This window comes from Oncorhynchus mykiss, chromosome 32 (genome assembly GCF_013265735.2).
Source record: "Oncorhynchus mykiss isolate Arlee chromosome 32, USDA_OmykA_1.1, whole genome shotgun sequence".
Classification (NCBI taxonomy): domain Eukaryota; kingdom Metazoa; phylum Chordata; class Actinopteri; order Salmoniformes; family Salmonidae; genus Oncorhynchus; species Oncorhynchus mykiss.
This window is the reverse complement of record NC_050572.1, coordinates 21,378,241-21,404,967: the sequence shown is the minus strand read 5'-3', so window position 1 is coordinate 21,404,967 and position 26,727 is coordinate 21,378,241. Positions and strand designations below refer to the sequence as shown.

At 42.4% G+C, this 26,727-nt stretch overlaps 3 protein-coding genes across 9 annotated transcripts in view; 1 reads left to right on the top strand and 2 right to left on the bottom strand.

Annotated features, from left to right (window-relative positions):
• Positions 1 to 1,846: 1,846 nt before the first annotated feature.
• Positions 1,847 to 7,648, bottom strand: stpg1 (sperm-tail PG-rich repeat containing 1). Of its 4 annotated transcripts, none has more exons than XM_021560061.2 (9): positions 7,560 to 7,648; positions 7,207 to 7,305; positions 6,998 to 7,119; positions 6,797 to 6,895; positions 6,366 to 6,545; positions 3,325 to 3,436; positions 3,020 to 3,188; positions 2,560 to 2,750; positions 1,847 to 2,378 (listed from the first exon to the last, which is right to left on the bottom strand). In XM_021560061.2, the coding sequence occupies exons 2-9, from the start codon at positions 7,238 to 7,240 to the stop codon at positions 2,305 to 2,307; spliced, it is 981 nt and encodes a 326-aa protein (XP_021415736.2). In that variant the 5' UTR covers positions 7,241 to 7,305; positions 7,560 to 7,648; the 3' UTR covers positions 1,847 to 2,304. The 4 variants fall into 4 exon arrangements, with proteins under 4 accessions (XP_021415736.2, XP_021415737.2, XP_021415738.2 ...); XM_021560062.2 differs by having other exon boundaries at positions 6,820 to 6,895; positions 7,560 to 7,621; XM_021560063.2 differs by lacking the exon at positions 6,998 to 7,119 and having other exon boundaries at positions 7,560 to 7,619.
• On the top strand, positions 7,648 to 12,964 carry LOC110488079 (chromatin modification-related protein MEAF6). Of its 4 annotated transcripts, XM_021560065.2 has the most exons (9): positions 7,648 to 7,898; positions 8,411 to 8,526; positions 10,216 to 10,303; positions 10,425 to 10,470; positions 10,602 to 10,770; positions 11,548 to 11,577; positions 12,111 to 12,179; positions 12,369 to 12,402; positions 12,545 to 12,964. In XM_021560065.2, exons 1-9 carry the CDS (start codon positions 7,809 to 7,811, stop codon positions 12,557 to 12,559), a joined length of 657 nt encoding a protein of 218 aa, XP_021415740.1. In that variant the 5' UTR covers positions 7,648 to 7,808; the 3' UTR covers positions 12,560 to 12,964. The 4 variants fall into 4 exon arrangements, with proteins under 4 accessions (XP_021415740.1, XP_021415741.1, XP_021415742.1 ...); XM_021560066.2 differs by lacking the exon at positions 11,548 to 11,577; XM_021560067.2 differs by lacking the exon at positions 12,111 to 12,179 and having other exon boundaries at positions 7,649 to 7,898.
• Positions 12,965 to 16,888: 3,924 nt separating this feature from the next.
• LOC110488077 (four and a half LIM domains protein 3) overlaps positions 16,889 to 26,727 on the bottom strand; it is a 29,819-nt gene continuing 19,980 nt past the window's right edge. The window contains exons 2-6 of the mRNA XM_021560064.2: positions 21,757 to 21,936; positions 20,524 to 20,698; positions 18,638 to 18,807; positions 18,301 to 18,487; positions 16,889 to 17,720 (exon numbers count right to left, since the gene is read on the bottom strand). Of these exons, the coding sequence (XP_021415739.1) occupies positions 17,560 to 17,720; positions 18,301 to 18,487; positions 18,638 to 18,807; positions 20,524 to 20,698; positions 21,757 to 21,912 (849 nt within the window). The 5' untranslated portion in view covers positions 21,913 to 21,936 and the 3' untranslated portion in view covers positions 16,889 to 17,559. The remainder of the gene's footprint in view (positions 17,721 to 18,300; positions 18,488 to 18,637; positions 18,808 to 20,523; positions 20,699 to 21,756; positions 21,937 to 26,727) is intronic.

Genomic DNA, 26,727 nt, shown 5'->3' with positions numbered 1-26,727 from the left:
GTACTAACATTTCAATGAAGTGAGAGAGGGGATAAGGGAGTGACTGACTGACACAGCCATTTGTCTTTTGGTTTAAAAGTTATCCCTGTCTCATGCTCAGGCACATTGTTCACATACAGAACCCCTCCTCAGTGTCCCATCCCTCATACAGACCCACTCCCAAGTGTCCCACCCCACAGCACGTCCCCAACAGTTGCTTTGACTACGTTGTCTCATGTGCTCAGCTGTTATTGGGGTGTACAGCTGACAATGATAGCACTAGCAGTTGTCAGGGACTACCATTACTGTCCATCATCTCTACATTACTGGGCACAAAACATGCTTATACATGTTTCTTCTAAACGACACAATGCCTTCAGAAAGTATTGATGCCGCTTGATTTTTTCAAAATGTTGTTCTGTTACAGCCTGAATTCAAAATCAATTAATTAAAATTAAAAAAATGTAAAAGGAATTAAATTGAGATGTTTCGTCACTGGCCTACACACAATACACCATAATGCCAAAGTGGAATTATGTTATTACGAAAATGAAAAGCTGAAATGCCTTGAGTCAATAAGTATTCAACCGTTTTGTTATGGCAAGCCTAAATATGTCCCAGAGTAAAAATGTACTTAATAAGTCACATAAGTTACATGGACTCACTCTGTGCAATAATAGTGTTTAACATGATTTTTGAATGACTACCTCATTTCTGTTCTCCACACATACAATTATCTGCAAGGTCCCGCAGTCAAGCAGTGAATTTCAAACACAGATTCAACCACAAAGACCAGGGAGATTTTCCAACGCCTCACAAAAAGGGCACCTATTGGTAGATGGGTTTAAAAAAGCAGATATTGAATATCCCTTTGAGCATGGTGAAGTTATTAATTACACGTTGGGTGGTGTATCAATACACCCATTCCCTACAAAGATACAGGCATCCTTCCTAACTTAGTTGCCAGAGAGGAAGGAAACCACTCAGGGATTTCACCAATGGTGACTTTAAAACAGTTACAGAGATTAACGGCTGTGATAGGAGAAAACTGACGATGGATCAACAACATTGTAGTTACTCAACAATACTAACCGAATTTACAAAGTGAAAAAAAAAGAATACAAATATTCCAAAATATGCATCCTGTTTGCAACAAGGCCCTAATGTCATACTGCAAAACATGAATACAAAGTGTTATGTTTGGGGCAAATCCAATACAACACATTACTTAGTACCACTTTCCATATTGTCAAGCATAGTGGTGGCTGCATCATGTATGGGTATGCTTGTAATCGTTAAGGACTGGGGAGTTTTTCAGGCGGGAAGAGAAATGGAATGGAGAAGCACAGACAAAATCGTAGAGAGAAATCTGGTTCAGTCGGTTGGTTCAGTCTTGCAGCAGGTAGTCCAGCAGTAAAGAGCGTTGGGTCAATAACTGAAAGATTGCTGGTTTGAAACCCTGAGCCAACTTTGTGAAAAATCTGTCGATGTGCCTTTGGACAAGGCACTTAACCCTAATTTCTCTGGATAAGAGAGTCCGTTAAATGACTAAAATGTAAAACACTGGGAGATTAATTCACCTTTCAGCAGGACAATAAACTACACATGAGTTCCTTACTAAGAAGACAGTGAATGTTCCTTAGTGGCCGAGTTAAAGTTTTGATTTAAATGTACTTTAAAATATATGGCAAGACCTGAAAATGGTTGTTTAGCTATGTTCAACAACCAATTTGACAGAGCTTGCAAAAGTTTGAAAATGCTGCACAATCCAGGTGTGGAAAGCTCTTAGAGACTTACCCAGAAAGACTAACAGCTGTAATTGTTGCCAAAGGTCCTTCTACAATGTATTGACTCAGGGGTGTGAATATTAAGATATTTCTGTTTTATTTTCAATACATTAGGTAAAATTTCTAAAAACATGGATTTAATTTGTCATTATGGGGTATTGTGTGTAGTTGGAAGTGGAACAAATGGAATCTAATCCATTTTGAATTGAGGCTGTAACACAACAAAATGTGGAATAAGTCAAGGGGTATGAATGCTTTCTGAAGACACTGTATTGGAAATACAATTACTGAATAGATGGAAATATGAAGTGATTTGTATCTTTCTCTTTAGTCACAGTGAAACACATGCGTACAGTACATGGAATGCACATGAAAACATTGTACAAAACCTTCCTTACATGCAGAAACAAACTCCCACACCAAGCCACTCAACCACAATACAATTCCACATAAAGTACACTAGTAAATATATGCCCAGTGTGGTGTGAACACATGCAAAAACAGCCACACAAAAGCAATGTGAGTTGCCTCAAGTGCTTCATGCTGGAATCCAGTTGTTGGAGTAATTGTATAAGAAAGACCGCTTTGATGATGTGTCTGGTTCATAGTAACCTATAAACAAAAAAGTGACATTAAGTTCAATCAATATCCTCTCCAGTGAATGAAAGGTTAAACATGAATGTATTTTTTTAAGAATACCAATAACAATAGTAAAAAATAATATAGTATAACAGAAAACGAAAAATGGCCACTATAACCGTTAGTGTGATAAGAAGGGTCATTAATACAGCACCTGGCCCTGGAACTCCTTGGCCGCGCACATCCTGGGTCCAACGGCTTGTCCCAGAAACAAACACGGCACTGGACATGAAGTGCTTGGTCGGGTCTCCATAGTTCACTACATCATACTGCCCAGGGCCAGGCAGGGGAGGGTTCTTCAGAAGAATCAGAGGGGGAGCTGATATTCCCAGGTAATGTCTCCTCCTTGGACAAGGGTTAAAGGGCATGGGAGAGCAGTTTAAGACCAGAGAGATGTTATCAGAGAAACGATTACCCTGCTAGTCCTGGATCCGTACTCATAAAGCGTCTCCCAGTAGGAGTGCTGATCTAGAATCAGGACCCCCGTCCGTCCGTCCGTCCGTCCGTCCGTCCATGCAATCTTAAACATTCTGATCAAAAAGGCAAAACGTCATCTAAATCAGCACTCCTACTCTAAGATGGTTCATGTATATGGACCCTGTGCTTTTACTCACGGTAGGATGGTTCTCCTGACTGGCTCTGGGGCCTGGTAGGGACTATAGGTGCCTGGGCCTGGGACATGGTTATTCACAGGGGACTGGATCCTCACAGAGTTGGACTTAAAGCAGGAGAGGGGAACCTTGGGGCATTTCTGAGTTATGGCATCATTGACTTTGTAGTGACCTTGAACAAGCAAAGACAAACAGTATCATATACAGTATAAAATCCTGTAGAGGAGTCGATGTAATGCAGTTTAGATTAAAAATGATATTCCCAATTAGCAAAAATATAATGCTTTAATAAAAAGTGTAATACTTACATGGCGATGGTCCTTTTAGAGTGTTTGAGCACATAGAACTCCGTCCAGTTGTTGACAGAAATACTGATTGAGCGGACACTAACGTGTTTGGCTTTACCCCATTGAAAGACACCTAAAGCATCAAGAATAAAGGCAAGTCTTTAAACAAAAACACTACAGTCATGGCCAAAAGTTTTGAGAATGACACAAATATAAATTTTCACAAAGTCTGCTGCCTCAGTTTGTATGATGGCAATTTGCATATACTCTAGAATGTTATGAAGAGTGATCAGATGAATTGCAATTAATTACAAAGTCCCTCTTTGCCATGCAAATGAACTGAATCCCCAAAAAAACATTTCCACTGCAATTCAGCCCTGCCACAAAAGGACCAGCTGACATCATGTCAGTGATTCTCTCGTTAATAACACAGGTGTGAGTGTTGACGAGGACAAGGCTGGAGATCACTCTGTCATGTTGATTGAGTTTGAATAACAGACTGGAAGCTTCAAAAGGAGGGTGGACTTGGAATCATTGTTATTCCTCTGTCAACCATGATTACCTGCATGGAAACACATGCCGTCATCATTGCTTTGCACAAAAAGGGCTTCACAGGCAAGGATATTGCTGCCAGTAAGATTGCACCTAAATCAATCATTTATCGGATCATCAAGAACTTCAAGGAGAGTGGTTCAATAGTTGTGAAGAAGGCTTCAGGGCGCTCAAGAAAGTCCAGCAAGCGCCAGGACCGTCTCCTAAAGTTGATTCAGCTGTGGGATTGGGGCACCACCAGTACAGAGCTTGCTCGGGAATTGCAGTAGGCAGGTGTGAGTGCATCTGCACGCACAGTGAGGCGAAGACTTTTGGAAGATGGTCTGGTGTCAAGAAGGGCAGCAAAGAAGCCACTTCTCTCCAGGAAAAACATCAGGAACAGACTGATATTCTGCAAAAGGTACAGGGATTGGAATGCCGAGGACTGGGGTAAAGTCATTTTCTCTGATGAATCCCCTTTCCGATTGTTTGGGGCATCCGGAAAAAAGCTTGTCCGGAGAAGACAAGAGGATCGCTACCATCAGTCCTGTGTCATGCCAACAGTAAAGCATCCTGAGACCATTCATGTGTGGGGTTGCTTCTCAGCCAAGGAAGTGGGCTCACTCACAATTTTGCCTAAGAACACAGCCATGAATAAAGAATGGTACCAACACATCCTCCGAGAGCAACTTCTCCCAACCATCCAGGAACAGTTTGGTGATGAACAATGCCTTTTCCAGCACAATGAAGCACCTTGCCATAAGGCAAAAAGGATAACTAAGTGGCTCGGGGAACAAAACATGGATATTTTGGGTCCATGGCCAGGAAACTCCCCAGACCTTAATCCCATTGAGAACTTGTGGTCAATCCTCAAGAGGCGAGAGGACAAACAAAAACCCACAAATTCTGACAAACTCCAAGCATTGATTATGCAAGAATGGGCTGCCATCAGTCAGGATGTGGCCTAGAAGTTAATTGACAGCATGCAAGGGCGGATTGCAGAGGTCTTGAAAAAGAAAGGTCAACACTGAAAATATTGACTCTTTGCATTAACTTCATGTAATTGTCAATAAAAGCCTTTGACACTTATGAAATGCTTGTAATTATACTTCAATATTCCATAGTAACATCTGACAAAAATATCTAAAGACACTGAAGTAGCAAACTTTGTGAAAATTAATATTTGTGTCATTCTCAAAACTTTTGGCCACGACTGTACTTTCATAGCAACATTTTTGAGTAAAATGTTCAGTACACAAACATGTAAGCCTATTGTATACAGGAAATAAATGTACAGTATTTCATATTTTACATTCCAATATGGATCTAAAACATGGCTTCTCTCTTCTCATCAAATCAAATTAAATGTTATTTGTCACATGTGCCGAATACAACAGGTAGACCTTACCATGAAATACTTACTTACTAGCCCTTAACCAACAATGCAGTTCAAGAAATATAGTTAAGAAAATATTTACTAAATTAACTAAAATAAAAAATAAAATAAAAGTACACAATAAAATAACAATAACGAGGCTATATACAGGGGGTACTGGTACAGAGTCAATGTGCAGCGGTACAGGTTAGGGGTAAAGTGACTATGTGTAGATAATAAACAGCAAGTAGCAGCAGTGTAAAAACAAAGGGGGGGGGGGGGGGGAGTCAATGTAAATAGTCTAGGTGGCCATTTGATTAATTGTTCGGCAGTCTTATGGCTTTGGGGTAGAAGCTGTTAAGGAGCCTTTGGACCTAGACTTGGTGCTCCGGTACCGCTTGCCGTGTGGTAGCAGAGTGAACAGTCTATGACTTGGGTGACAGGAGTCTTTGACAATTTTTTGGGCCTTCCTCTGACACTGCCTAGTATATAGGTCCTGGATAGCAGGAAGCTTGGCCCCAGTGATGTACTGGGCTGTACGCACTACCCTCTGTAGCGCCTTACGGTTGGATGCCGAGCAGTTGCCAATACCAGGCGGTGATGCAACCAATCAGGATGCTCTCAATGGTGCAGCTGTAGAACTTGTTGAGGATCTGGGGACCTATACCAAATCTTTTCAGTCTCCTGAGGGTGAAAAGGTTTTGTCGTGCCCTCTTCATGACTGTCTTGGTGTGATAGTTTGGACCATGATAGTTTGTTGGTGATGTGGACACCAAGGAACTGGAAATTCTCGACCCGCTCTACTACAGCCCCGTCGATGTGAATGGGAGCGTGTTCGTCCGTCCTTTTCCTGTAGTCCACGATCAGCTCCTTTGTCTTGCTCACGTTGAGGGAGAGGTTGTTGTCTAGGGTCTCCGGGATGATGGTGTTGATGTGAGCCATGACCAGCCTTTCAAAGGACTTCATGGCTACCGATGTGAGTTTTACAGGGCGGTAGTCATTTATTTTCACTTATTTTCACTTGCCAGTTGGTCCGCACATGCTCTGAGTACACGTCCTGGTAATACGTCAGGCCCAACGGCTTTGTGAATGTTGACCTGTTTAAAGGTATTCTCATATAACCTAGATTGTGAATAACCTTGAATACTGCACTTACATGATATTGATTAGGGGCTGGTGTCTTGTTCTTAGGGCCATCATGTTGTACAGCCACTGGTAGTCGGAAAGTTCTGGAGCCTCCCCTGCCAAAGCTGTGTTTGTGGATCAGAGAGGACTGCAGGTTATAGACATTTGGTCCTGGGATACCTCTCTGAGGGTTACGGGGAACTCTGACAGCCTAGTGGAGAAGAGAAGATGCCCTAGGTAAGCGTTGTAAGTATGGCAGAGGACCGGGTTTTAAGAGAGTATAGACCTACCTAATAATCTATAACATAAGCTTCATCGGGTTTCTGAGATCCTAAGGACACTTTATTTGATCCCTATTATCGGTAAAGTTTGAGAATACATTTCATTAAAATCTCATGAGGATTCTACTGATGAGAACAAAGAGATTGAGGTTGTGAGTAGGGTACCATTAACATGTCTGACCTGGGATGCAAAGCCTCCTGTACCTTTCTTTGAGAAGGAGGGGCTGCTGATTTCAGCAGGCCTGTGAGACATATATGTGCCTGGCCCTGGGTTTTCATTCTGAAACCACATTTGAAAATCATATCAAATAGGACAATTATTATGTTGGTTGATTTATTGATTAGCAGGAGGACTGATTGATTAACTGGTTGACATATCTACCTGACTGTCTTCTGAAAGGAACCTCTTAGCTTGTGACAAGAACCCTTTCTTATCCTCATTGCTTATCACCACTATTTGGTATTTGGTGGGTATTGATGATATGTATCCTGGAAGTTTGCAGCCTAGATTAATATAAAAAGAGATATCTGAAGTCTGAGCAGATCGTTACTTAGGTCTACAAAGGATGAAAGGCAAAAAATGACACTTACTGTCATTCAATCCTTTGTGTATTTTGCCCATCATTAGCTAAGAGACATTCAACACAACTGGAGGTACAGGTGCCCGATGCATTTGCACCGCCTGACAATCTGTTTAGAAGGGAAGAGAGTTTGTAATGGCAACGACACTGCAACATCTAACGTTAGCATGCTAACATTTAGCTGACGACTAGTAGCCACAAGCTAGCGATTTGCATGGTAAATGTAGCTTGATGATCATGATAAAACAAAAGTAAAAAATAAATTGAAATAATTTCAGAAGGATTTAGACTTTTGTTATGATCATCGACCTACATTTGCTAAACACGCAAAGTGATCATAGGATGCAATAATTTATATCTTACCAAACTGCTGTCACAGTAGCCAGAAACACATTTCTGAGTGAGGATACAGTGTTTCCGCATATGATATGTTGCCATGACAGCGAGTAAACGTTCTTGGCGGAAAGCAAAGAGGGTGAGGCCAGAGAATTAAACGCATTTGGCTCTTTGCACGCAACCTGTCATCTAGCGCCCACACGTGGCGAATGTTTTTACTGCTTATTTGCCTTCATCATTGAAGACGCGCGGCTGTTTGTTTTTCGAAGATTCATCATGGCAATGCATGCAAAAGCGACACCACCACAGATTCCCGACACACGTCGGGAACTCTCGGAGCTGGTCAAGAGGAAACAAGAACTTGCGGTAAGTGAATTAGTTAGCTACGTTTCCATTTCGCTAAATATTTTGCTATATGCGTATATTGCTGCATCTTATGCTTTATTTGTAAGTTAGCTTGCTAGCTAGCTAACTATCGTTAGGCCACGCTAGTTACTACGACGAGGCCTCGGCGTTCTACCAACATATTTGTGGCTAACTCGTTAGCTAGCTGCCATACTAATTGAGTTATCGAACATTAGATAAAATGTAACATGCCTTTATTGAGCATGGTGGGTATAGATGATTTTACTCCGGACTCAATGTTTATGTACAATGTGTCGCTGGGGCTAGTTACTATGTAGTAACTTATTTTGCCCACAAGGAGCAGCCAAAACCTACTATGCGCATACCCTCATACTGTACATCATGGCTCTGGTTCCAAAAGTTTCTCCTTTTATCTGTGCTGGTACAGTCTCTGGCTATATTGTAATAACACATTCTGTCCGTTTCATAAAACACAAATGCAAAGTCTAATGCCTTTTGCATACTTTCCACAGGAGACGTTGGTGAACTTGGAGAGACAGATCTATGCATTTGAGGGCAGCTACTTGGAAGATACCCAGATGTATGGGAACATCATCAGAGGATGGGACAGATATCTCACCAACCAAAAGTAAGCATGACATGGTACAGCATACTTAGACATGAAAAGTGAATAGTTGATATTGAATCATCAAGCCTGTGTTTGCAGTCTACAGTTGAAGTTGGACGTTTACATACACTTAGGTTGGAGTCACTCTACAAATTTCTTGTTAACAAACTATAGTTTTGGCATGTCGGTTAGGACATCTACTTTGTGCATGACACAAGTAATTTTTCCAACAATTGTTTACAGATTACTTCACTTATAATTCACTGTATCACAGTTCCAGTGGGTCAGAAGTTTACATACACTAAGTTGACTGTGCCTTTAAACAGCTTAGAAAATTCTAGAAAATTATGTCATAGGCTAATTGACATCATTTGAGTCAATTGGAGGTGTACCTGTGGATGTATTTCAAGGCCTATCTCCAAACTCCGTGCCTCTTTGCTTGACATCATGGGAAAATCAAAAGAAATCTGACAAAATTTCTATAATTCCACAAGTCTGGTTCATCCTTGGGAGCAATTTCCAAATGCCTGAAGGTACCACGTGTATTATTGTTTGTACAGATGAACAAGTATAAACACCATTGGACCATGCAGCCGTCATACCGCTCAGGAAGGAGACACGTTCTGTCTCCTAGAGATGAACGTACTTTGGTGCAAAAAGTGCAAATCAAACCCAGAACAACAGCAAAGGACCTTGTGAAGATGCTGGAGGAAACTGGTACAAAAGTATCTATATCCACAGTAAAACAAGTCCTATATCGACATAACCTGAAAGGCCTCTCAGCAAGGAAGAAGCCACTGCTCCAAAACCGCCTTAAAAAAGCCAGACTATGGTTTGCAACTGCACATGTGGACAAAGATCGTACTTTTTGGAGAAATGTCCTCTGGTCTGATGAAACAAAAATAGAACTGTTTGGCCATAATGACCATCGTTATGTTTGGAGGAAAAGGGGGAGGCTTGCAAGCAGAAGAACAACATCCCAACCGTGAAGCACGGGGATGGCAGCATCATGTTGTGGGGGTGCTTTTCTTCTGGAGAGACTGGTGCACTTCACAAAATAGATGGCGTCATGAGGTAGGAAATTATGTGGCTATATTGAAGCAACATCTCAAGACATCTGTCAGGAAGTTGAAGCTTGGTCGCAAATGGGTCTTCCAAATGGACAATGACCCCAAGCATACTAACAAAGTTGTGGCAAAATGGCTTAAGGACAACAAAGTCTAGTTATTGGATTGGCCATCACAAAGCCCTGGCCTCAATCCTATAGAAAATTTGTGGGCAGAACTGAAAAGCGTATGTGAGCAAGGAGGCCTACAAACCTGACTGTTACACCAGCTCTGTCAGGAGGAATGTGCCAAAATTCACCCACCTTATTGTGGGAAGCTTGTGGAAGGGTACCTGAAAACGTTTGACCTAAGTTAAACAATTTAAAGGCAACGCTACCAAATACTAATTGAGTGTATGTAAACTTCTGACCCACTGGGAATGCGATGAAAGAAATAAAAGCTGAAATAAATCATTTTCTACTATTATTCTGACATTTCACGTTCTTAAAATAAAGTGTTGGTCCTAACTGACCTAAAACAGGGAATGTTTACTTGGATTAAATGTCAGGAATTGTGAAAACTGAGTTTAAATGTACTTGGCTAAGGTGTATGTAAACCTTCGACTTAAACTGTATTTACCCTGTTCTGTATTGTTCCGTTATAGAAATTCCAACAGCAAGACGGACAGAAGAAACCGAAAGTTCAAGGAGGCAGAGCGTCTGTTCAGCAAGTCCTCCGTCACTTCTGTAGCAGTGAGTGCTTCACCTCACTCTATCCTTTGCCTGTCCTCTCAATATGTTCATGCTAGATCGTGTATGATTGCAAGAATGTGTAAATGCTGAGTCTGACCAACTTTTCACCTTTGTTGAACAGGCTGTCTGTGCACTCGGTGGGATACCAGATCACATGAATGAAAAGCGTAGGTATTTGGTTCAGAACAACTGCATGCAACTTTTTTTATTATTATATATTTTTTTTACCACAGTGCATATATCTGTGTGAGATACTGATAGATGTGAGTGTGACATGCTGCTCCATTGTGTGGGACAGAGAGCGACACGTCCCCAGACCTCCAGAACCAAGAGAATGAGCCCAGTCAGGAGGACACAGAGGATGCAGACGGGGCCCTGCAGGACCTCAAACCTCAGAAGGCTGCATCCTCTTCCTCAGGCAGTCACCACGGAAGCCACAAGAAGAGGAAGAACAAAAACAGACACAGGTACTTGACCCTAAACACAGCCCCTCTGGTCTAGGCTAACTCCTAAATACATCCCCCCTGGTCTAGGCTAACTCCTAAATACATCCCCCCTGGTCTAGGCTAACTCCTAAATACATCCCCCCTGTTCTAGGCTAACTCCTAAATACCTCCCCTGGTCTAGGCTATCCTAGGGGGCTTTCAGTAGGACACATTGCTGTGGAATGTTCAGGTGGCAGGTAGCCTAGCGGTTAAGAGTGTTGCTCTTGTAAGTCGCTCTGGATAAGAGCGTCTGCTAAATGAGTGAAATGTAAGATTAACGGAACATGGCCCTACTGTCGAGTCTGAAATCTGTGCTGTGCTCTCTCACTCTTTTTGATTGCTATGGATAATGCACGTTGTCTCTGACTCTGAAGTTTCTTTGGCCAAGCTGCTAAGCTTGTACTGCTTTTGTTTTTCTTGGGTCAGCAACACACCATTTTTAAAGTTGTCAGGGTCAGTTTGATTGGGTGTAGTAGTGTATAAACATCTGGTTTATAGCAAGTGGATAGTCTTTGTTTATGTTGGAGCTGGAATGTGAGGAATAGTAAGCTTATCACACCTGTTTCTGTCCACTGTGTTATATGTTGTATGTAGCTTAATATATTTAGCGCCAGATCTGCTCAATAAGATACGCTTCATTTTGTGAAAAGACAAAATATTGTTGTAGGTTCATTTTACAGATATGTAGGCATCCCTTTAGAGTGAGTCCGGCCGGTGTACTAACTACTGCTGCTCTTTCCTCCCCTAACGCTGCCCCAGCCCTTCTGCCATGTTTGATTATGACTTTGAGTAAGTCTCCAATTTTACTTCCTGCTTCCTGTGGTGATACATCCTGGCTACGTACCACTATTCCCTACATAGCGCACTGCTCTTGGGCTCTGGTCAAAGGTAGTGCACTATGTAGGGAATATGGTTCCATTTGGGATACAACCCCCGCCTTCTTTGACCCCGTCCTGACTTTCCCACTCTCTCCATCCCTCAGCTCTCTGTTTTGCTTCTGTCGCTCTAGCTCTTTCGGTTCATGCGTCCTCATTGATTCACTATCGTTATTGCATGTCCAAATCTTCAACAATGTCCCAAATGATACCCAATTCCCTATTTAGTGCACCACTTTTGACCAGGCCCCATACAAGGAATAGGGTGCCATTTGGGGATGCACCCTTAATTTCTCAAATCATGTGTTGTTTATAATAAGGTATTAACACCTAGCTTCTGTAGACTCAACACTAGATTATTAAGTGTTTATGAATCATAGGGGCTTAAACACTTCTTCTTTAGAAGTTTAGTGTATTTCTTGACCCTTCATGGTTTCATTCCAAAAGGTCAAGTTCCCCTAATCCAGTTGTGAAAAAAGCTGCTCTTCCTGCCAAAATGAGATGGGGAGGTCAAAGGTTGAGTACAAACAAACATATTTCGCTGCACCCCAGGTGTTCATATGGTGCTCTGGTGGTCTTGTTGTGGTTTGGTCTCTTAGCTTGAGTAACTGTAGTGGTGCTTGTTGTCCCCCCTAGTTACCGTTGTATTTAGTCAAACCTGAAATTGGCCTACCTAACACAACTCTTGCATTGTTTTGTTTTTAGATTTGACATGAAAGTGAACAAAAAACCCAGAGTGGTAAGCTATTCATTTTGTAGGACAACATAACATTTAAATGTCTGCTCATTGCTTGCATTGAGCTATTAATAAAGACATTTGTTATTAGAAAGATTTAGGTTCTGCTTTTAATTCTGTTGTCTATATTGTCCTTGTTCCACAGGATTATTCGACTTGATCAAGTGGCCAGACAAAGGTCTACGGTGAAGCAGAGAGCCCCTCTGAACTTTAACTGTCTTTATTGTGTACATTGCATGAAACATTGCCTCTCACTTGCTATCAGAAATATTTCTGTTTCACGATTTTCCTGCAGACAAGGTGTGTTATTGCATGTTACTCAAGACGCAGGTGGGGGTTGGATAACACCTTATTGTATAGGGTTGAAAATGCACTATTTATTATGTAACTCCCACCATTTTTCTCTCTTTGTAACAAAAAGTTGTTTTACTTCGTATTAGTCATTGTGTAGTTTTGTAGCTCTAGAATATCCCAGCTTCTTTTTAATATTTTTTTTTACTTTGAGATTTGTTTTGCATAAGATTGTAATAAAATTACAATTACAATACATTTGTTTATTGCTAAAAATCTACGCTTCAGTAAATCATTAGTCACCATCTGTCTTTACCCTGTATTCTTCAGTAATAATACAGCAGGAAAATCAACACAGAAGCTAGTTTATTATCATCAGATTTCCCCTTGTCTGACAGCAATTACTGCCTGGTTTCTTTGTGGTGTCTTCATGGCTCATTTACGTACCAATTACAGGCCAATGAGCTCAGACGAGCCTCGGGATCCTAGGATGTCTCCCAAGTCCCCCCTCTTATTGGATCAGTCCTAAATAGCATCACCATTACCTTTTATAGTGCACTACTTTTGACCAGGGCCAATAGGGCTCTGGTCAAAAGTAGTGCTCTATATAGGGATTAGGGTCCCATTTTGGACGTAACCATTCACATTTGTCAGTAATTCTCTCATCCCAGAGAAGATGTGCAGTCGGTGAGATTCTGGAAATGGTATCAAAACAATGTTCACATTCAAACAGGCATTCCTGTGGGGCAGTTCTCATCGACTGAGTTTGTTTTATGAAAATAGTGACAGTTTGAGTGAACCAGGTGACAACACAATGACAGCCTATCCCATGCTATTTCTAGAATGTTCCCTTGTTTATAAAGATCAAACATGATGCGTACTGCATATTAATGAAACAGGTTGGTGAATACAGACTCCTGTTTTGAAATGCAGGATGAATAGATAGTAGTAGTAGTAGTAACCTTTTTAAAGTAGATATGCAGGTTCATAAGTGAATGTTCTTGTACTGCCATTGTGCAACACCACATTCGTTCACTAGGTAGCGCTACTTCATAATGCATGTTCAAAAGACCTCAAAGAATTGCCTTAACTGCCTTTCAACCACAGGATTTCCATATCATAACCAAAAAGTGTTTTCCCTGTTCCACATTTGGCTACTATGAGTCATAAGTGTTTAAATCTGCCATCAACCTATCAAATGTATGGTTCATGCTGTTCTTAAATTCTCTGTATTGCCTAAGATCTTATTGATTAGGGTGTCCTCTCACCAATATTATGCCATGTCAACTGTATTATGCCATCATGGCACACCCTGCACTTCAAAGTCCTTTGTTACCACAGCTTCTGGGCTTAGCTCACGGGTCTCTATGTATCCCAAATTACACCCTATTTACTGCACTACTTTTGATCAGAACCCATATGGATCTGGTCAAAAGTAGTGCACCACATAAGGAATAGGGTGCCATTTGGGACAGCCTGTACCACCTCAAGTCTTGACTCAGAACAGTGTTCAAGTCATATACAGTATCCCTCAGTTCTGTCATGTGCAGTGCATCAGTGAGGTTAGTCAGAACACTGACCCATTATGATGTAGTGACTTCCACGTTAGTCACAGGCTGAGTCCCCAATGGCACTCTATTCCCTACATAGTGCACTACTTTTGACCAAAGCCTTATGAGCCCTGGTCAAAAGTAGTTGCCCTATATAGGGAATAGTGTGCCATTTGGGGCATGGTTTCAAGCATCATCTCTCTGGAGACACCCAGGCAAAGCTAAACTGCTGACATTAATGATGGAGAGGCTGTCTGGAATAAATCAATCCCTAGAATGCATTCTTCGGTTTTATGCTATTCTCCCTCCACACCATGTTAGTCAAGTTTAATTTGGAATGTACTATAGAATTACTATATTTTTAGCTGCTGCTTCTTTCCAAGGTTAGGCCTACCGCTCCTCTTGCTTTGGGTATTATTGTTGGTGTAGGGACTTGGGGGAGAAAGATTTGGGTTTTTCTCTAACAAATGGGTTTCATTTTATTCTCTAGCTTTTACCTCACTCATAATCCCTCATGAAGAATGATGGTGTATTTCAAATTATATACTTCTTTCCCTTCTCTATCCAAACCACAGTGTCTAGTCCAAATACATGTCCTCCCCTCCCTGTCACTTCCCATGTCTTCAGCCATGGAGTCTGACATGATGAGTTTGTGGTTCGAGCAGGTCACATTTCTGTCCATGACTCAGTCATGTGTCATAGATAAAAATGTTACTCTGTGTTCTAATGTAGCAATATGATCTGTCAGTTGTTGTTTTATGCTCCATCCAAAACATTCTGGTCGGAACAATAGACTGTGCAAAGCAGCTTGAAAAATACAATTACTACAGGGTCGGGCCATTTCTATTTTGATTCCAGCCAGTACAGGAAATTCATAAACTAAAGACTAATGTTCCGGAACAACTGGATTCCTCGAAATGGCACTAGTTGTATAACTGGTTCCAGTATGTACTCTCTTGTGTCAGACTTTTAACATAAATGTTAACCAAATCAAGTAGTTGGCCAGCATTCTCATGAGATTTGGTTTTGTGTTCTGAGATTACTTGTAGTATAACTGTCCCCAGGCTCAATTGTAGAGAGTGCCGGCTGGGGACAAGAGTACTTCTAGTACAGTATAGTGTGTTGTGAATGTATCCTGTTACAGACCCTAGTGCATCATGTGAGGCCTATATCTCAGTGATGGCCTGTAGGGGGTCACATTATGTGAGCCTGATTTATTTTGCAGCTGCCACCGGCAGAACTGTTGAATAGGTTTCGGTGGGGCCTGTTGACTGCATCCCCAGCCCCAGCCTGTGTCCCAATTGGCATCCTATTCCCTATATAGTGCACTCCTTTTGACCAGAGCCCTATAGGGACAAAGCCCCAGATTAACTAGTCTATGATGCTCAGATCTCTTTGGGTGTTGTGGCCACAACCCTGGCTGATAGTCCTCGTGGGACCAAACAAGGCCACTTTCTAACGTCTCCGCAAACAGGGTCAGCCATATTCCAGGAGAAGTCATGGGAAAAAAATATTTAAAAACGCACAACAACATTGCCCTTGATTTTTTTTCTAGATTGTTGATCTCATCTGATAGGCTTTTGTTGCGATGAGAATCAAGCTTGTTACGCAGTTAGTATTTAAAATGTGGGCTCTTCGACATGGCTTCGACATAAGCTTGATCACAAAACACACATGTACTGTTTTGAACAAGAGATACATTTTAATCTATTACTATTATTTGTAATTTCCAGTTCCTGGAAATCATGCATATATGAATCATGCATATAGGAATCATGCATATAGGAATCATGCATATGAAAGTGTTTATCAGCCCCATTCTTGACTGATGCATACACACTGCATTGACCTGGGTGTTGACACTGGTCCCCGAGGGGTGGCTCCTCAAGCACATGCACTTGCGACTTCAGAGGCTAGGCCCCTCACTTCCTGTCATCTTCAGTTGAATTTACAACACACGTGTTGTTGTCAATCCTGTAAGAATGTGTGAACAGTCTTGTGTCTCGCTTTCGACCCACTTGACCCAACATATCTGTTTTTAACTGTAGAAACAACTTGGTTTAAAATGCCAGCTACTTTTTGTTCTCTGTGTAGTCTTGTGAGGTACATATGGAGGGCATGTGCTTTTTTTCATAGAGCTATGAAGTTGCCATAGTGCCATGCTTAGTGAATTCCAAGTCTATACAAACTGAGCTACGGAGCACAACACTACATAGAACTGTTGGATCCATTGCGTAGACCGTGTAAAGCTTTTAACAGCCCATTATCAAAAAGTGGCTTTAGCAAGTCATTGGGTATTTTGAAGAAAACTACATTCCACATTGAATAAAGATTTAATCAGCCTTTTGGGGACAGTTTGTACCTCTGCTACAATGTGTTTTGTGTTGGTCTGCCTGAACCCTCACTGGATTCCAGGGAGTGGCCACTAGGCACCAACACCCTGGCACAATCAATGTAAAAATGATCAAATCTGTTCACACCCGGGGTTGAGTAAGGAAAGTCAAGTGTAATGTACGCAGAAGTCTGAAGGCTGTTCTCATCAGAAGATAGTACACACAGCAAAGAAGCCTTATGAAGGGTTTCTTTTGGCCCATTTTGAGAAATAAAATATATTCATCTTTACAAATACAGTATTCTGATCCAGTGCGTTATTATTACAGTAAATAAATTACGCTTTATTTCTTTAGATTAGTAACACTACACAATAGTTACAATACAGCATAAAAAAAACAAGGCAAGAAAGGCACTCTTGGTTTATATAAAAGAATACAAAAATGTTAAATATTATTGACAAGCTGAGCTCTGACAACATTTGGATCATTTTTTATATTGCTGCAATAAAATACAGCTGTTAAGGCACTTAGTTTATACTACATGTGCATCACTAACACCATATTTCAGCAGAGCCCAGGTCAGGTGCATTAATATGTACGATACCTTAGAAAAAAAAATGTTTTAATGTATTTGTGTGCAAAAATATATTACAAATTACAAGAGGAAAAGCTTTAGTTACGTCATACTTGTTTGCTGACTTAAAACATACATTTCAACATACATTTCAATGTGATTTATGTTGTAAAGGCAGTTTAACAACAGAATACATGCAATGCTGATTTAATTTTAAAAATATAAATATATTTAAGGTGATGTAGTATAAAATGTAGTGTTTGCTTTAATATGTTGAGGTTTAGATGCTCTCTGTACTGTACTGTAGATGTTAACAAACCTGGAAGTGGACACCACTGTGTTACAAACTTGTTAGCTATTACTGTACATTTGTGATTGGTCAGGTGCAGTTGAAGGACGAAGACAGTGATTCTCATTGGTCTTCTTGGTCGTTATTGCAGTCTCCACACAGGATCTGGTCACGGTCGGGGAAGAAGCCAGCCCCAACCAGAGAGACGGAGCAGCGGGAGCACTTGAAGCAGGGCTGGTGCCATTGACGATCCTGGAAAGAAATATACTTCCCCTCGCCAAACCCTGGAGGGAAATAAAACACACTCGTTAGCATCTATAATAGAATACGGTTGCATTTCAAATGGCATCTTATTTCCTATATAGCCCTATGGGCCCTTGTCAAAAGTAGTTCACTATAAAGTGAATAGGGTGCCATTTGGGACATAGTCTACATCTACAAAGAGACCTTTGACGCTCACCTGGATTGACAGCTGGGCAGTAAGAGAGACATTACATAACACAAAGAAATTACATTCTGAACATTAAGTTCTGTGGGTTATTCTATGGTTGGCTACAATAATAGCCCTGCTGAGGATCTGCCAGGTCTCAGAGGTCCCTGTGTTTAATTGAAACATTGGCATTCTAAACATAGCCGCAAGTCTTACTAGTATATTTACAGTACGTCTGTGCTCTGGCATTTGCATGGGTTGGTACAAAGTGACATAATGGGGAAGACATTGAGTGCATCCCAAATGGCATTCTATTACCTTTATAGTGCACTCCTTTTGAACAGAGCTCCATGGGCTATATAAGGTTCCATTAAAGGACAAAACAGTGTCTCAAATCAATCCATATTATCTAGTCGAATGGAGAATGTACTAACCTGTAATGGGCGAGTTACAGGAGGCACACTTCTGTGCGTAGATGCTGCTGAAGCACTTGACACAGTAGGGTGTGTCTCCCTGGGAGGTGAAGGGCTGGCCGGCCAGTGGGATCTTACATCCTGTGCACACGAAACACTCTTTGTGCCACGTCTCATCCTTGTAGCTCACACCCCCTGTTGCCAGTGCCTACGGAGGATACATACCCATCAACCTCACCCACTTGATCTAGCAAGTCTTTTTCACAATGAACCTATCTACTACTGTGAGCATGTCACTAACAGTGACAGGGAGAGGATAATGAAGGTTAGCAGTTGATTTGAGAAGACCCTGGTTCACCTTTTTGCAGTGGCTGCATCGCGGGGCGAACCTGCCCTCGTAGCACGGTACACAGTAGTAGTGGTCTTTGTCTGGGATGAAGGACTGGGCACCGATGGGCTTCTCACAGCCATGGCACACAAAGCAGTTCTCGTGCCATGCAGAGCCCTCATACTCCAACTTCTTTGAGCCTGACAGAGGGAGGAGGGAGAGGGGGGATAGATAGGGAGGAGAGAGAGAAAGAAGAGAGACAGAGAGAGCAATAGAGACAAAGAGAAAGAGACACAGACAGGTTTTGTATAATTCAGTCTGTCTGCAAGAGTCATCATCTGAGTAGTCATCCCAAGTTTGTGTGCCATGTCAGCCACTTTAGTTCGGGGTTAGATTGTCCAACCTCAGCATTGCATAATCTCCAAGTACTCACACTACTGCCATTGCCAAAACAGGATGATTCAGTAATAACTGAACCGGTTTGTACACAGACTCAATATACCTCCCAGTCATCTCATAAAGTATAAATAATATTACAGTATTTTACCATCAAGAACGCTTGTGTGGTGTTACATCAAGTCAGGGCCGAATGGCTTTATGAAAGGAGGTATTTCAGAATTATGGTTTATGGGTGACTGTTATTGGAACCTCTGACTTTAAGCATGTGCAGTTTGGTCTTCCACAAATACACACTTCCTCCATGTATGTAATAAAAGTAGCCAAAATAAAACAGCGAGCCATGCCTATGAAAATGAACATCAGACCTCTTAATCATTGCTCTTGTTTTACGAGCTTTGGGACCTGAAATGCGCACGTGGGGAGGTCGACCAGTGGAACGTGTAACCGCCTGAATTTTTTAAAAGGGCGAGGGCACAGTGTAGTGTTTCACTGCGTTCCACTACAGAAACCTAACAAAACGACTGCTCAGTTCTGCAGAAACTGTGGAGAAATAACACCACACCCCACCCTGTCCAGATTAAACCCTATGTAATTTGCAGTCATCTTGACGCCCACCCCCGCTGATAGAGTAATGCTGCCATGCAGTCACAAAGACCCTCGGGACAGAATTCAACAGTGAGGCACTTTCAGTCGAGCGAGCAGACAATTGCAATGTCACATCTAAGCTGTGTCACACCCTAGCTGCTCAACAACAAAAATGCATTCGCCTTTCTATGGGAATGTCCCAAATGGCAAACTATTCCCTACGTAGTGCACTACTTTTGACCAGGGCCCTGAAGGTAGTGCACTACATAGGGAATAGGGTGCCATTTGGGACACAGCCTATGCCGTCCACGACTTGATGTGAGAACCCTTACGTCTACCCTTTAGTGACACTGACTGAAGCAGTGCTGCTTACTCTGTAATAACCATGAGAGAGGTTTCCCAGGTATTACACACCTGGCATTGATACAGATATAGGATCTTCATTTGAGCCAGTTTGCTACAGCAGGAAACTAAATGACAAACTTTAGAAGCCTTTTTAAACCTCAAATACACTACAAGTTTTAATATCCTGCATTGCGGAAAAGTTCTCTTGCAACAGTGTGATCAAATTATGATCCTACGTCTGTAGGTGTGAGAACAGGAGTTGAGTAACCACAGGCCAAAGCATCACCAGTTAGGCCTTTTTAATGCACTTTTATGCCACAGCAACTATGATGGATGTGTAACCAGCCTAGCGCGGCACAGCTCAGCTCGACTCAGCTCAATAATGTCAAAGGGTGTTGTGCAAAGGAGGACGGGCTCGTGGTAATGGTACTGGAATGTTGTCAAATATTTCAAACACATGATTTGATGCCATTCCATTTGCTCCCCTCAGCAGCCTCCACTGGTGTTGTCATGTATCCCTGCACGTTTTTGAGAGTTTCGATTAGTACCTCCTACTAATCATGGTAAACAGTATCAGGTTTGTGTACCTGGCATAACGGTCTTGTCGCAGGCCACACACTTGGAGGAGAACTCATTGCAGTAGCAGTCGTTGCACAGCAGCGCCTCCTCCTGGCTGGTGAAGGGCTCGTCTGCCAGGGAGCGATCGCAGCGGAAACAACGGAAACAGTGTTCATGGTAATGTCTGTCCTCATAGAACAGCTCCTGGAGAGGGAGAGGAGGAGTGAGAGGGATGGACCCAGGCAAGGCAGGTCAGAGTCCGAAATATTTGGATTGAAAGACCATTCATGTTAATGGTAGCTGGTGGGCCGAGATATCGGATGACGGGCTCATTGTAATAGCTGGAGTGGAAATGGAAACCATGTGTTTGATGTGTTTGACACCTTTCCTTTCCGTTCCTTCCATTCCAGCCATTACGATGAGCCCGTCCTTCTATATCTCCATCCACCAGCCTTCTCTGGTTCACATTCATCATTTATGTTTATATGACAATGAGCTAGATTAGATCTGTTAACAAGGAGGTTTTAGTGAATAACTCTAACTTCAATATAAACCATTTGAGTAAATATTGAAACAGTGTCCACAAAGGGATTTTTTTATAATCCACCTCTTATATTCCAGATCAACTGTAGTGCAAGCAAACACTGTTAACACACATCGCATGATTAATGTCTCGCTTTATGTTCGGGGTGAAAACAATAATAATCCATTTTATTTGACACGTTGGTGGGTTTTCACAGTGTTAGTAAAAGGGAATTGGACAGAGAGGGAGGAGTACTGTAAGTATTGTGTGGAGAAGGAGGAGGGCCAAAGCTAACAGGAGATTTATTTACTGCCTGTCCCTCTGAGAGAGTCCATAACTCAGGGGTCACCCGTGCCCTGTGGCGTCTAAGGGTGTTCCCTTCAGCCCTGTGTTTTCATTCGACTCTAACCAAAAGGCCTTAATGTCGGCCTGGAGCAGCTCAAAGGGGATTTTCAGATGTCTTGGTATTAGCCAAAAGAGCAGGAAAGTTGTGTTTTCCAAGAACTCCAGCTCTTTAGAAGCCATTATAATCGAACAGATGGACAAGGACAAATGCGCACATACACACACGCACACACTTGTGTACGTACACAGAAGTAAAACCTCAGAAGTGAGCACACATTCAAACAACTGTAGACAGAAAGCATCCACTTGCCACATGTAAACACATTCATACCCACAACATATGCTAAACACATTTACACCCACACACACAAAGACAGATCAAGTTTATGCTTACCCGTGCATTGTGTGCGATGAGCTCCTTGCACTCCTGACATGTGTTGGCATACAGGCGGTCATAGCAAGGGATGCAGTGGGGAACGTCCTCCACTTGGATGTATTTGCGTCCGTACAGGGACTCCTTGCACTCGCCACAGTCAAAACGGTCACTCATGTTGTCTTATCCCTGATTCACCTCCTGAAAGGAAACATCACAACCACAGTGAGTGAACGTTTGCTGAGCAAAGGAGGAGGGGAAGGAGGAGAGCACTGTGAACGTGTGAGGGACGAGGGGGAGGGGCAGTGAGGGGTGTGAGAGAGTGAGGAGAGGGAGAGAAATCATTAATACAGACATTGTCATCCTACAAGAATCATGCTAATTTGGTATAGAGCAGGCCGAATTCACTCTATTAAATTCATCAAAACAGGAATATTTTACATTTGGCTAGAAACGGAGAAAAATTTACTCCTGTGTGCTACCCCCACTAGAATCCCCATCCCCATACAGCTTCTCCATTCTGTAGGGGGAAATTAATCATTTCCATGCCCAGGGACATGTACTAGTCTGTGGCGACCTACATTCCAGAACTGGACAAGAACCTGACATCCTCAGCACACAGGGGGACAAACACATACCTGTAGGTGACAGCCTTCCCTCCCACATATTCCCCCTAGGCACAACTACGACAACATAACCAACAAAAACCGGTCACAACTCCTGCAGCTCTTTCGCACACTGGGTATGTACATAGTCAATGGTAGGCTTCGAGGGGACTCCTATGGTAGTTACACTTACAGCTCATCTCTTGGCAGTAGTACTGTAGACTACTTTATCACTGACCTCAACCCAGAGTCTCTCAGAGCGTTCACAGTCAGCCCACCTACACGCCTATCAGATCACAGCAAAATCACAGTCACAAAATCACAAAATCACAGTCTACTTGAACAGAGCAACATTCAATCATGAGGCATCAAAGCCAAAGGAACTGAATAATATTAAGAAATGCTATAGATGGAAGGAAAGTAGTGTGGAAACCTACCAAAAAACAATTAGGCAACAACAAATTGTAACCCTTTTAGACAACTTCCTGGTCAAAATGTTCCACTGCAATAGTGAAGGTGTAAACTTGAAAGTAAAAAACCTAAACAATATATTTCAGCTCTCAGCTTCCCTATCAAATCAAAAAAATTCCAACAGAAAACTGAAGAAACTGAACAACAATGACAAATGGTTTGATAAAGAATGCAAAAACCTAAGAAAGAAATTGAGAACCCTATCCAACCAAAAACACAGAGACCCAGAAAACCTGAGCCTACGCCTTCACTATGGTGGATCACTAAAACAATACAGAAATACACAACGGAAAAAGAAGGAACAGCACGTCAGAAATCAGCTCAATGTACTTTAACCATGTCTGGGAAAATTGGAAAACACTAAACAAAGAACAACACGAAGAGTTAGCTATCCAAAACAGAGATGTATGGGTAAACCACTTCTCAAATCTTTTTGGCCCTATAACAAAGAACAAACAGCAAAAACATATACATGATCAAATACAAATCTTAGAATCAACTATTAAACACTACCAGAACCCACTGGATTCTCCAATTACATTGAATGAACTACAGGACAAAATACAAACCCAAAAAGGCCTGTGGTGTTGATGGTATCATCAATGAAATAATAAAATATACAGACCACACATTTTAATTGGCTATACTTAAACTCTTTAACATCATCATCGGCTCTGGCATCTTCTACGATATTTGTAACCAAGGACTGATCACCCCAATCCAAAAAACTGGAGACAAATTTGACCCCAATAACTACCATGGGATATGCGTCACAGCAACCTTGGGAAAATCCTTGGCATTATCATTAATAGCAGACTCATACATTTCCTCAGTGAAAACAATGTATTGAGCAAATATCAAATTGGCATTTTACCAAATTACCATACGACAGACCACGCATTCACCCTGCACACCCTAATTGACAAACAAACAAACCAAAACAAAGGCAAAGTCTTCTCATGCTTTGTTGATTTCAAAAAAGCTTTTGACTCAATTTGGCATGAGAGCCTGCTTTACAAATTGATGGGAAATGGTATTGGGGGAAAAACATACAACATTACAAAATCCATGTAAACAAACAACCAGTGTGCGGTTAAAATGGGCAAAAAACACACATTTCTTTCTACAGGGCCGTGGGGTGAGACAGGGATGCAGCTTAAGCCCCACCCTCTTCAACATATACATCAATGAATTGGTGAGGGAACTAGAACAGTCTGCAGCACCCTGCCTCACCCTACTAGAATCTGAAGTCAAATGTTTACTGTTTTAAATCAAATCAAACTTTTTTTGTAAAATGCTCCGAATACAACAAGTGTAGACTTTATGCTTACTTACAAGCCCTTAACCAACAGTGCAGTTCAAGAAGAAGAAAATATTTACCAAGTAGACTAAAATAAAAAGTAACACAATAACAATAACAATAACGAGGCTATATACAGGAGGAACCAGTAACGAGTCAGTGTGCGGGGGTACATGCTAGTTGAGGTAATCTGTACCTGTAGGTGGGGGCGAAGTGACTTTGCATAGGTAACAAAGAAACAGCGAGTAGCAGCAGTGTACACAAGGGAAGGGAGGGGAGGGAGGGGAGGTGGGGGGGGATCAATGTAAATTGTCCGGTGGCAATTTTATGAATTTTCCAGCAGTCTTACGGCTTGGGGGAAGAAGCTGTTGAGGAGCCTTTTGATCCTAGACTTGGCGCTCCGGTACCGCTTGCCATGCAGTAGCATAGCTAACTGGACTGGAGTCTCTGACAATTTTATGGGCTATTATATAGGTCCTGGATGGCAGGAAGCTTGGCCCCAGTGATGTACTGGGCCTTTCGCACTACCCTCTGTAGCGCCTTACGGTCAGATGCCGAGCAGTTGCCAGACCACGCGGTGATGCAACCGGCCAGGATGCTCTCGATGGTGCAGCTGTAGAACTTTTTGAGGATCTGGGGACCCATGCCAAATCTTTTCAGTCTCCTGAGGGGGAAAAGGTTTTGTCGTGCCCTCGTCACGACTGTCTTGTTATGTTCAGACCATGATAGTTCGTTGGTGATGTGGACACCAAGGAACTTGAAACTCTCGCCCCACTCCACTACAGCCCCATCGATGTTAATGGGGGCCTGTTCGGCCCGCCTTTTCCTGTAGTCTACGATCAGCTCCTTAGTCTTGCTCACATTCAGGGAGAGGTTGTTGTCCTGCCACCACACTGCCAGTTCTCTGACCTCCTCCCTATAGGCTATCTCGTCATCGTTGTCAGTGATCACACTGTTGTGTCGTCAGCAAACTTAACGATGGTGTTGGAGTCATGTTTGGCCATGCAGTCGTGGGTGAACAGGGAATACAGGAGGGAACTAAGTACACACCCCCGAGGGGCCCCAGAGTTAAGGATCAGCGTGGCAGACATGTTGTTGCCTACTCTTACCACTTGGGGGCGGCACATCACGAAGTCCAGGATCCAGTTGCAGAGGGAGGTGTTTAGTCCCAGAGTCCTTAGCTTAGTGATGAGCTTCGTGGGCACTATGGTGTTGAATGCTGAGCTGTAGTCAATGAACAGTATTCTCACATAGGTGTTCCTTTTGTCCAGGTGAGGAAGGCCAGTGTTTAGTGCGATTGAGATTGTGTCATCTGTGAATCTGTTGGGGTGATATGTGAATTGGAGTGGGTCTAGGGTTTCTAGGAGGATGCTGTTGATGTGAGCCATAACCAGCCTTTCAAAGCACTTCAGGCTACTGTCATGAGTGCCACGGAGCGGTAATCATTTAGGCAGGTTACATTGGCTTCCTTGGGCACAGTGACTATGGTGGTCAGCTTGAAACATGTAGGTATTACAGACTCGGTCAGGCAGAGGTTGAAAATGTCAGTGAAGACACTTGACAGTTGGTCCGTGCATGCTCTGAGTACACATTCTGGTAATCCGTCTGGCCCAGCGGCTTTGTGAATGTTGACCTGTTTCAAGGTTTTGTTTACATCGGCTACCGAGAGCATTATCACACAGTCATCCAGAACAGCTGGTGCTCTCGTGCATGCTTCAGTGTTACTTGCCTCGAAGCGAGCATAAAAGACATTTAGCTCGTCTGGTAGGCTTGCGTCACTAGGCAGCTCGCGTCTGGGTTTCCCTTTGTAGTCCGTAATAGTTTTCAAGCCCTGCCACATCTGGTGAGTGTCAGAGTCAGTGTAGTAGGAGTCAATCTTAATCCTGTATTGACGCTTTGCTTGTTTGATGGTTCGTCTGAGGGCACAGTGGGATTTCTTATAAGCGTCCAGATTAGTCTCCCGCTCCTTGAAAGCAGCAGCTCTAGCCTTTAGCTCAATGCGGATTTTGCCTGTAATCCATGGCTTCTGGTTGGGATATGTACGTACAGTCACCGTGGGGGTGACGTCATCAATGCACTTATTGATAAAGCCGATGACTGAGGTGATGTATTCCTCAATGCCGTTGGATAAATAATAGAACATATTGCAGTCTGTGCTAGCAAAACAGTCCTGTAGTGTAGCATCCACGTCATGTTTGCTAATAATCTGGTGCTTCTTTCCCCAACCAAGGAGGGCCTACAGCAGCACCTAGATCTTCTGCACAGATTCTGTCAGACCTGACAGTAAATCTCCGTAAGACAAAAATAATGGTGTTCCAAAGGTCCAGTTCTCAAGAACACCAATACAAATTCCATCTAGGGCACCGTTGCCCTACAGTACACAAAAAACTGTACATAACTCGGCCTAAACATCAGCGCCACAGGTAACTTCCACAAACCTGTGAACGAGCTGAGAGACAAGGCAAGAAGGGCCTTCTATGCCTTTAAAAGGAACATAATATTCAACATACCAATTAGGATCTGGCTAAAAATACTTGAATCAGTTATAGAACGCATTGCCTTTTATGGTTGTGAGGTCTGGGGTCCGCTCACCAACCAAAAATTCACAAAATGGGA

What these genes read in the sequence shown, in the direction of transcription:
- stpg1 (XM_021560061.2), bottom strand. Translation starts at nt 7,240, where the DNA reads ATGATGGGCAAAATACACAAAGGATTGAATGACA. An exon ending in TCCTTTCAGAAGACAGTCAG is followed by an intron (nt 6,896 to 6,997) that starts GTAGATATGTCA and finishes ATGTGGTTTCAG; the next exon opens with AATGAAAACCCAGGGCCAGG. An exon ending in CAGCCCCTAATCAATATCAT is followed by an intron (nt 3,437 to 6,365) that starts GTAAGTGCAGTA and finishes TTGATGCTTTAG; the next exon opens with GTGTCTTTCAATGGGGTAAA.
- LOC110488079 (XM_021560065.2), top strand. Translation starts at nt 7,809, where the DNA reads ATGGCAATGCATGCAAAAGCGACACCACCACAGATTCCCGACACACGT. An exon ending in AGAGGAAACAAGAACTTGCG is followed by an intron (nt 7,899 to 8,410) that starts GTAAGTGAATTA and finishes TACTTTCCACAG; the next exon opens with GAGACGTTGGTGAACTTGGA. An exon ending in CCTCCGTCACTTCTGTAGCA is followed by an intron (nt 10,304 to 10,424) that starts GTGAGTGCTTCA and finishes TTTGTTGAACAG; the next exon opens with GCTGTCTGTGCACTCGGTGG.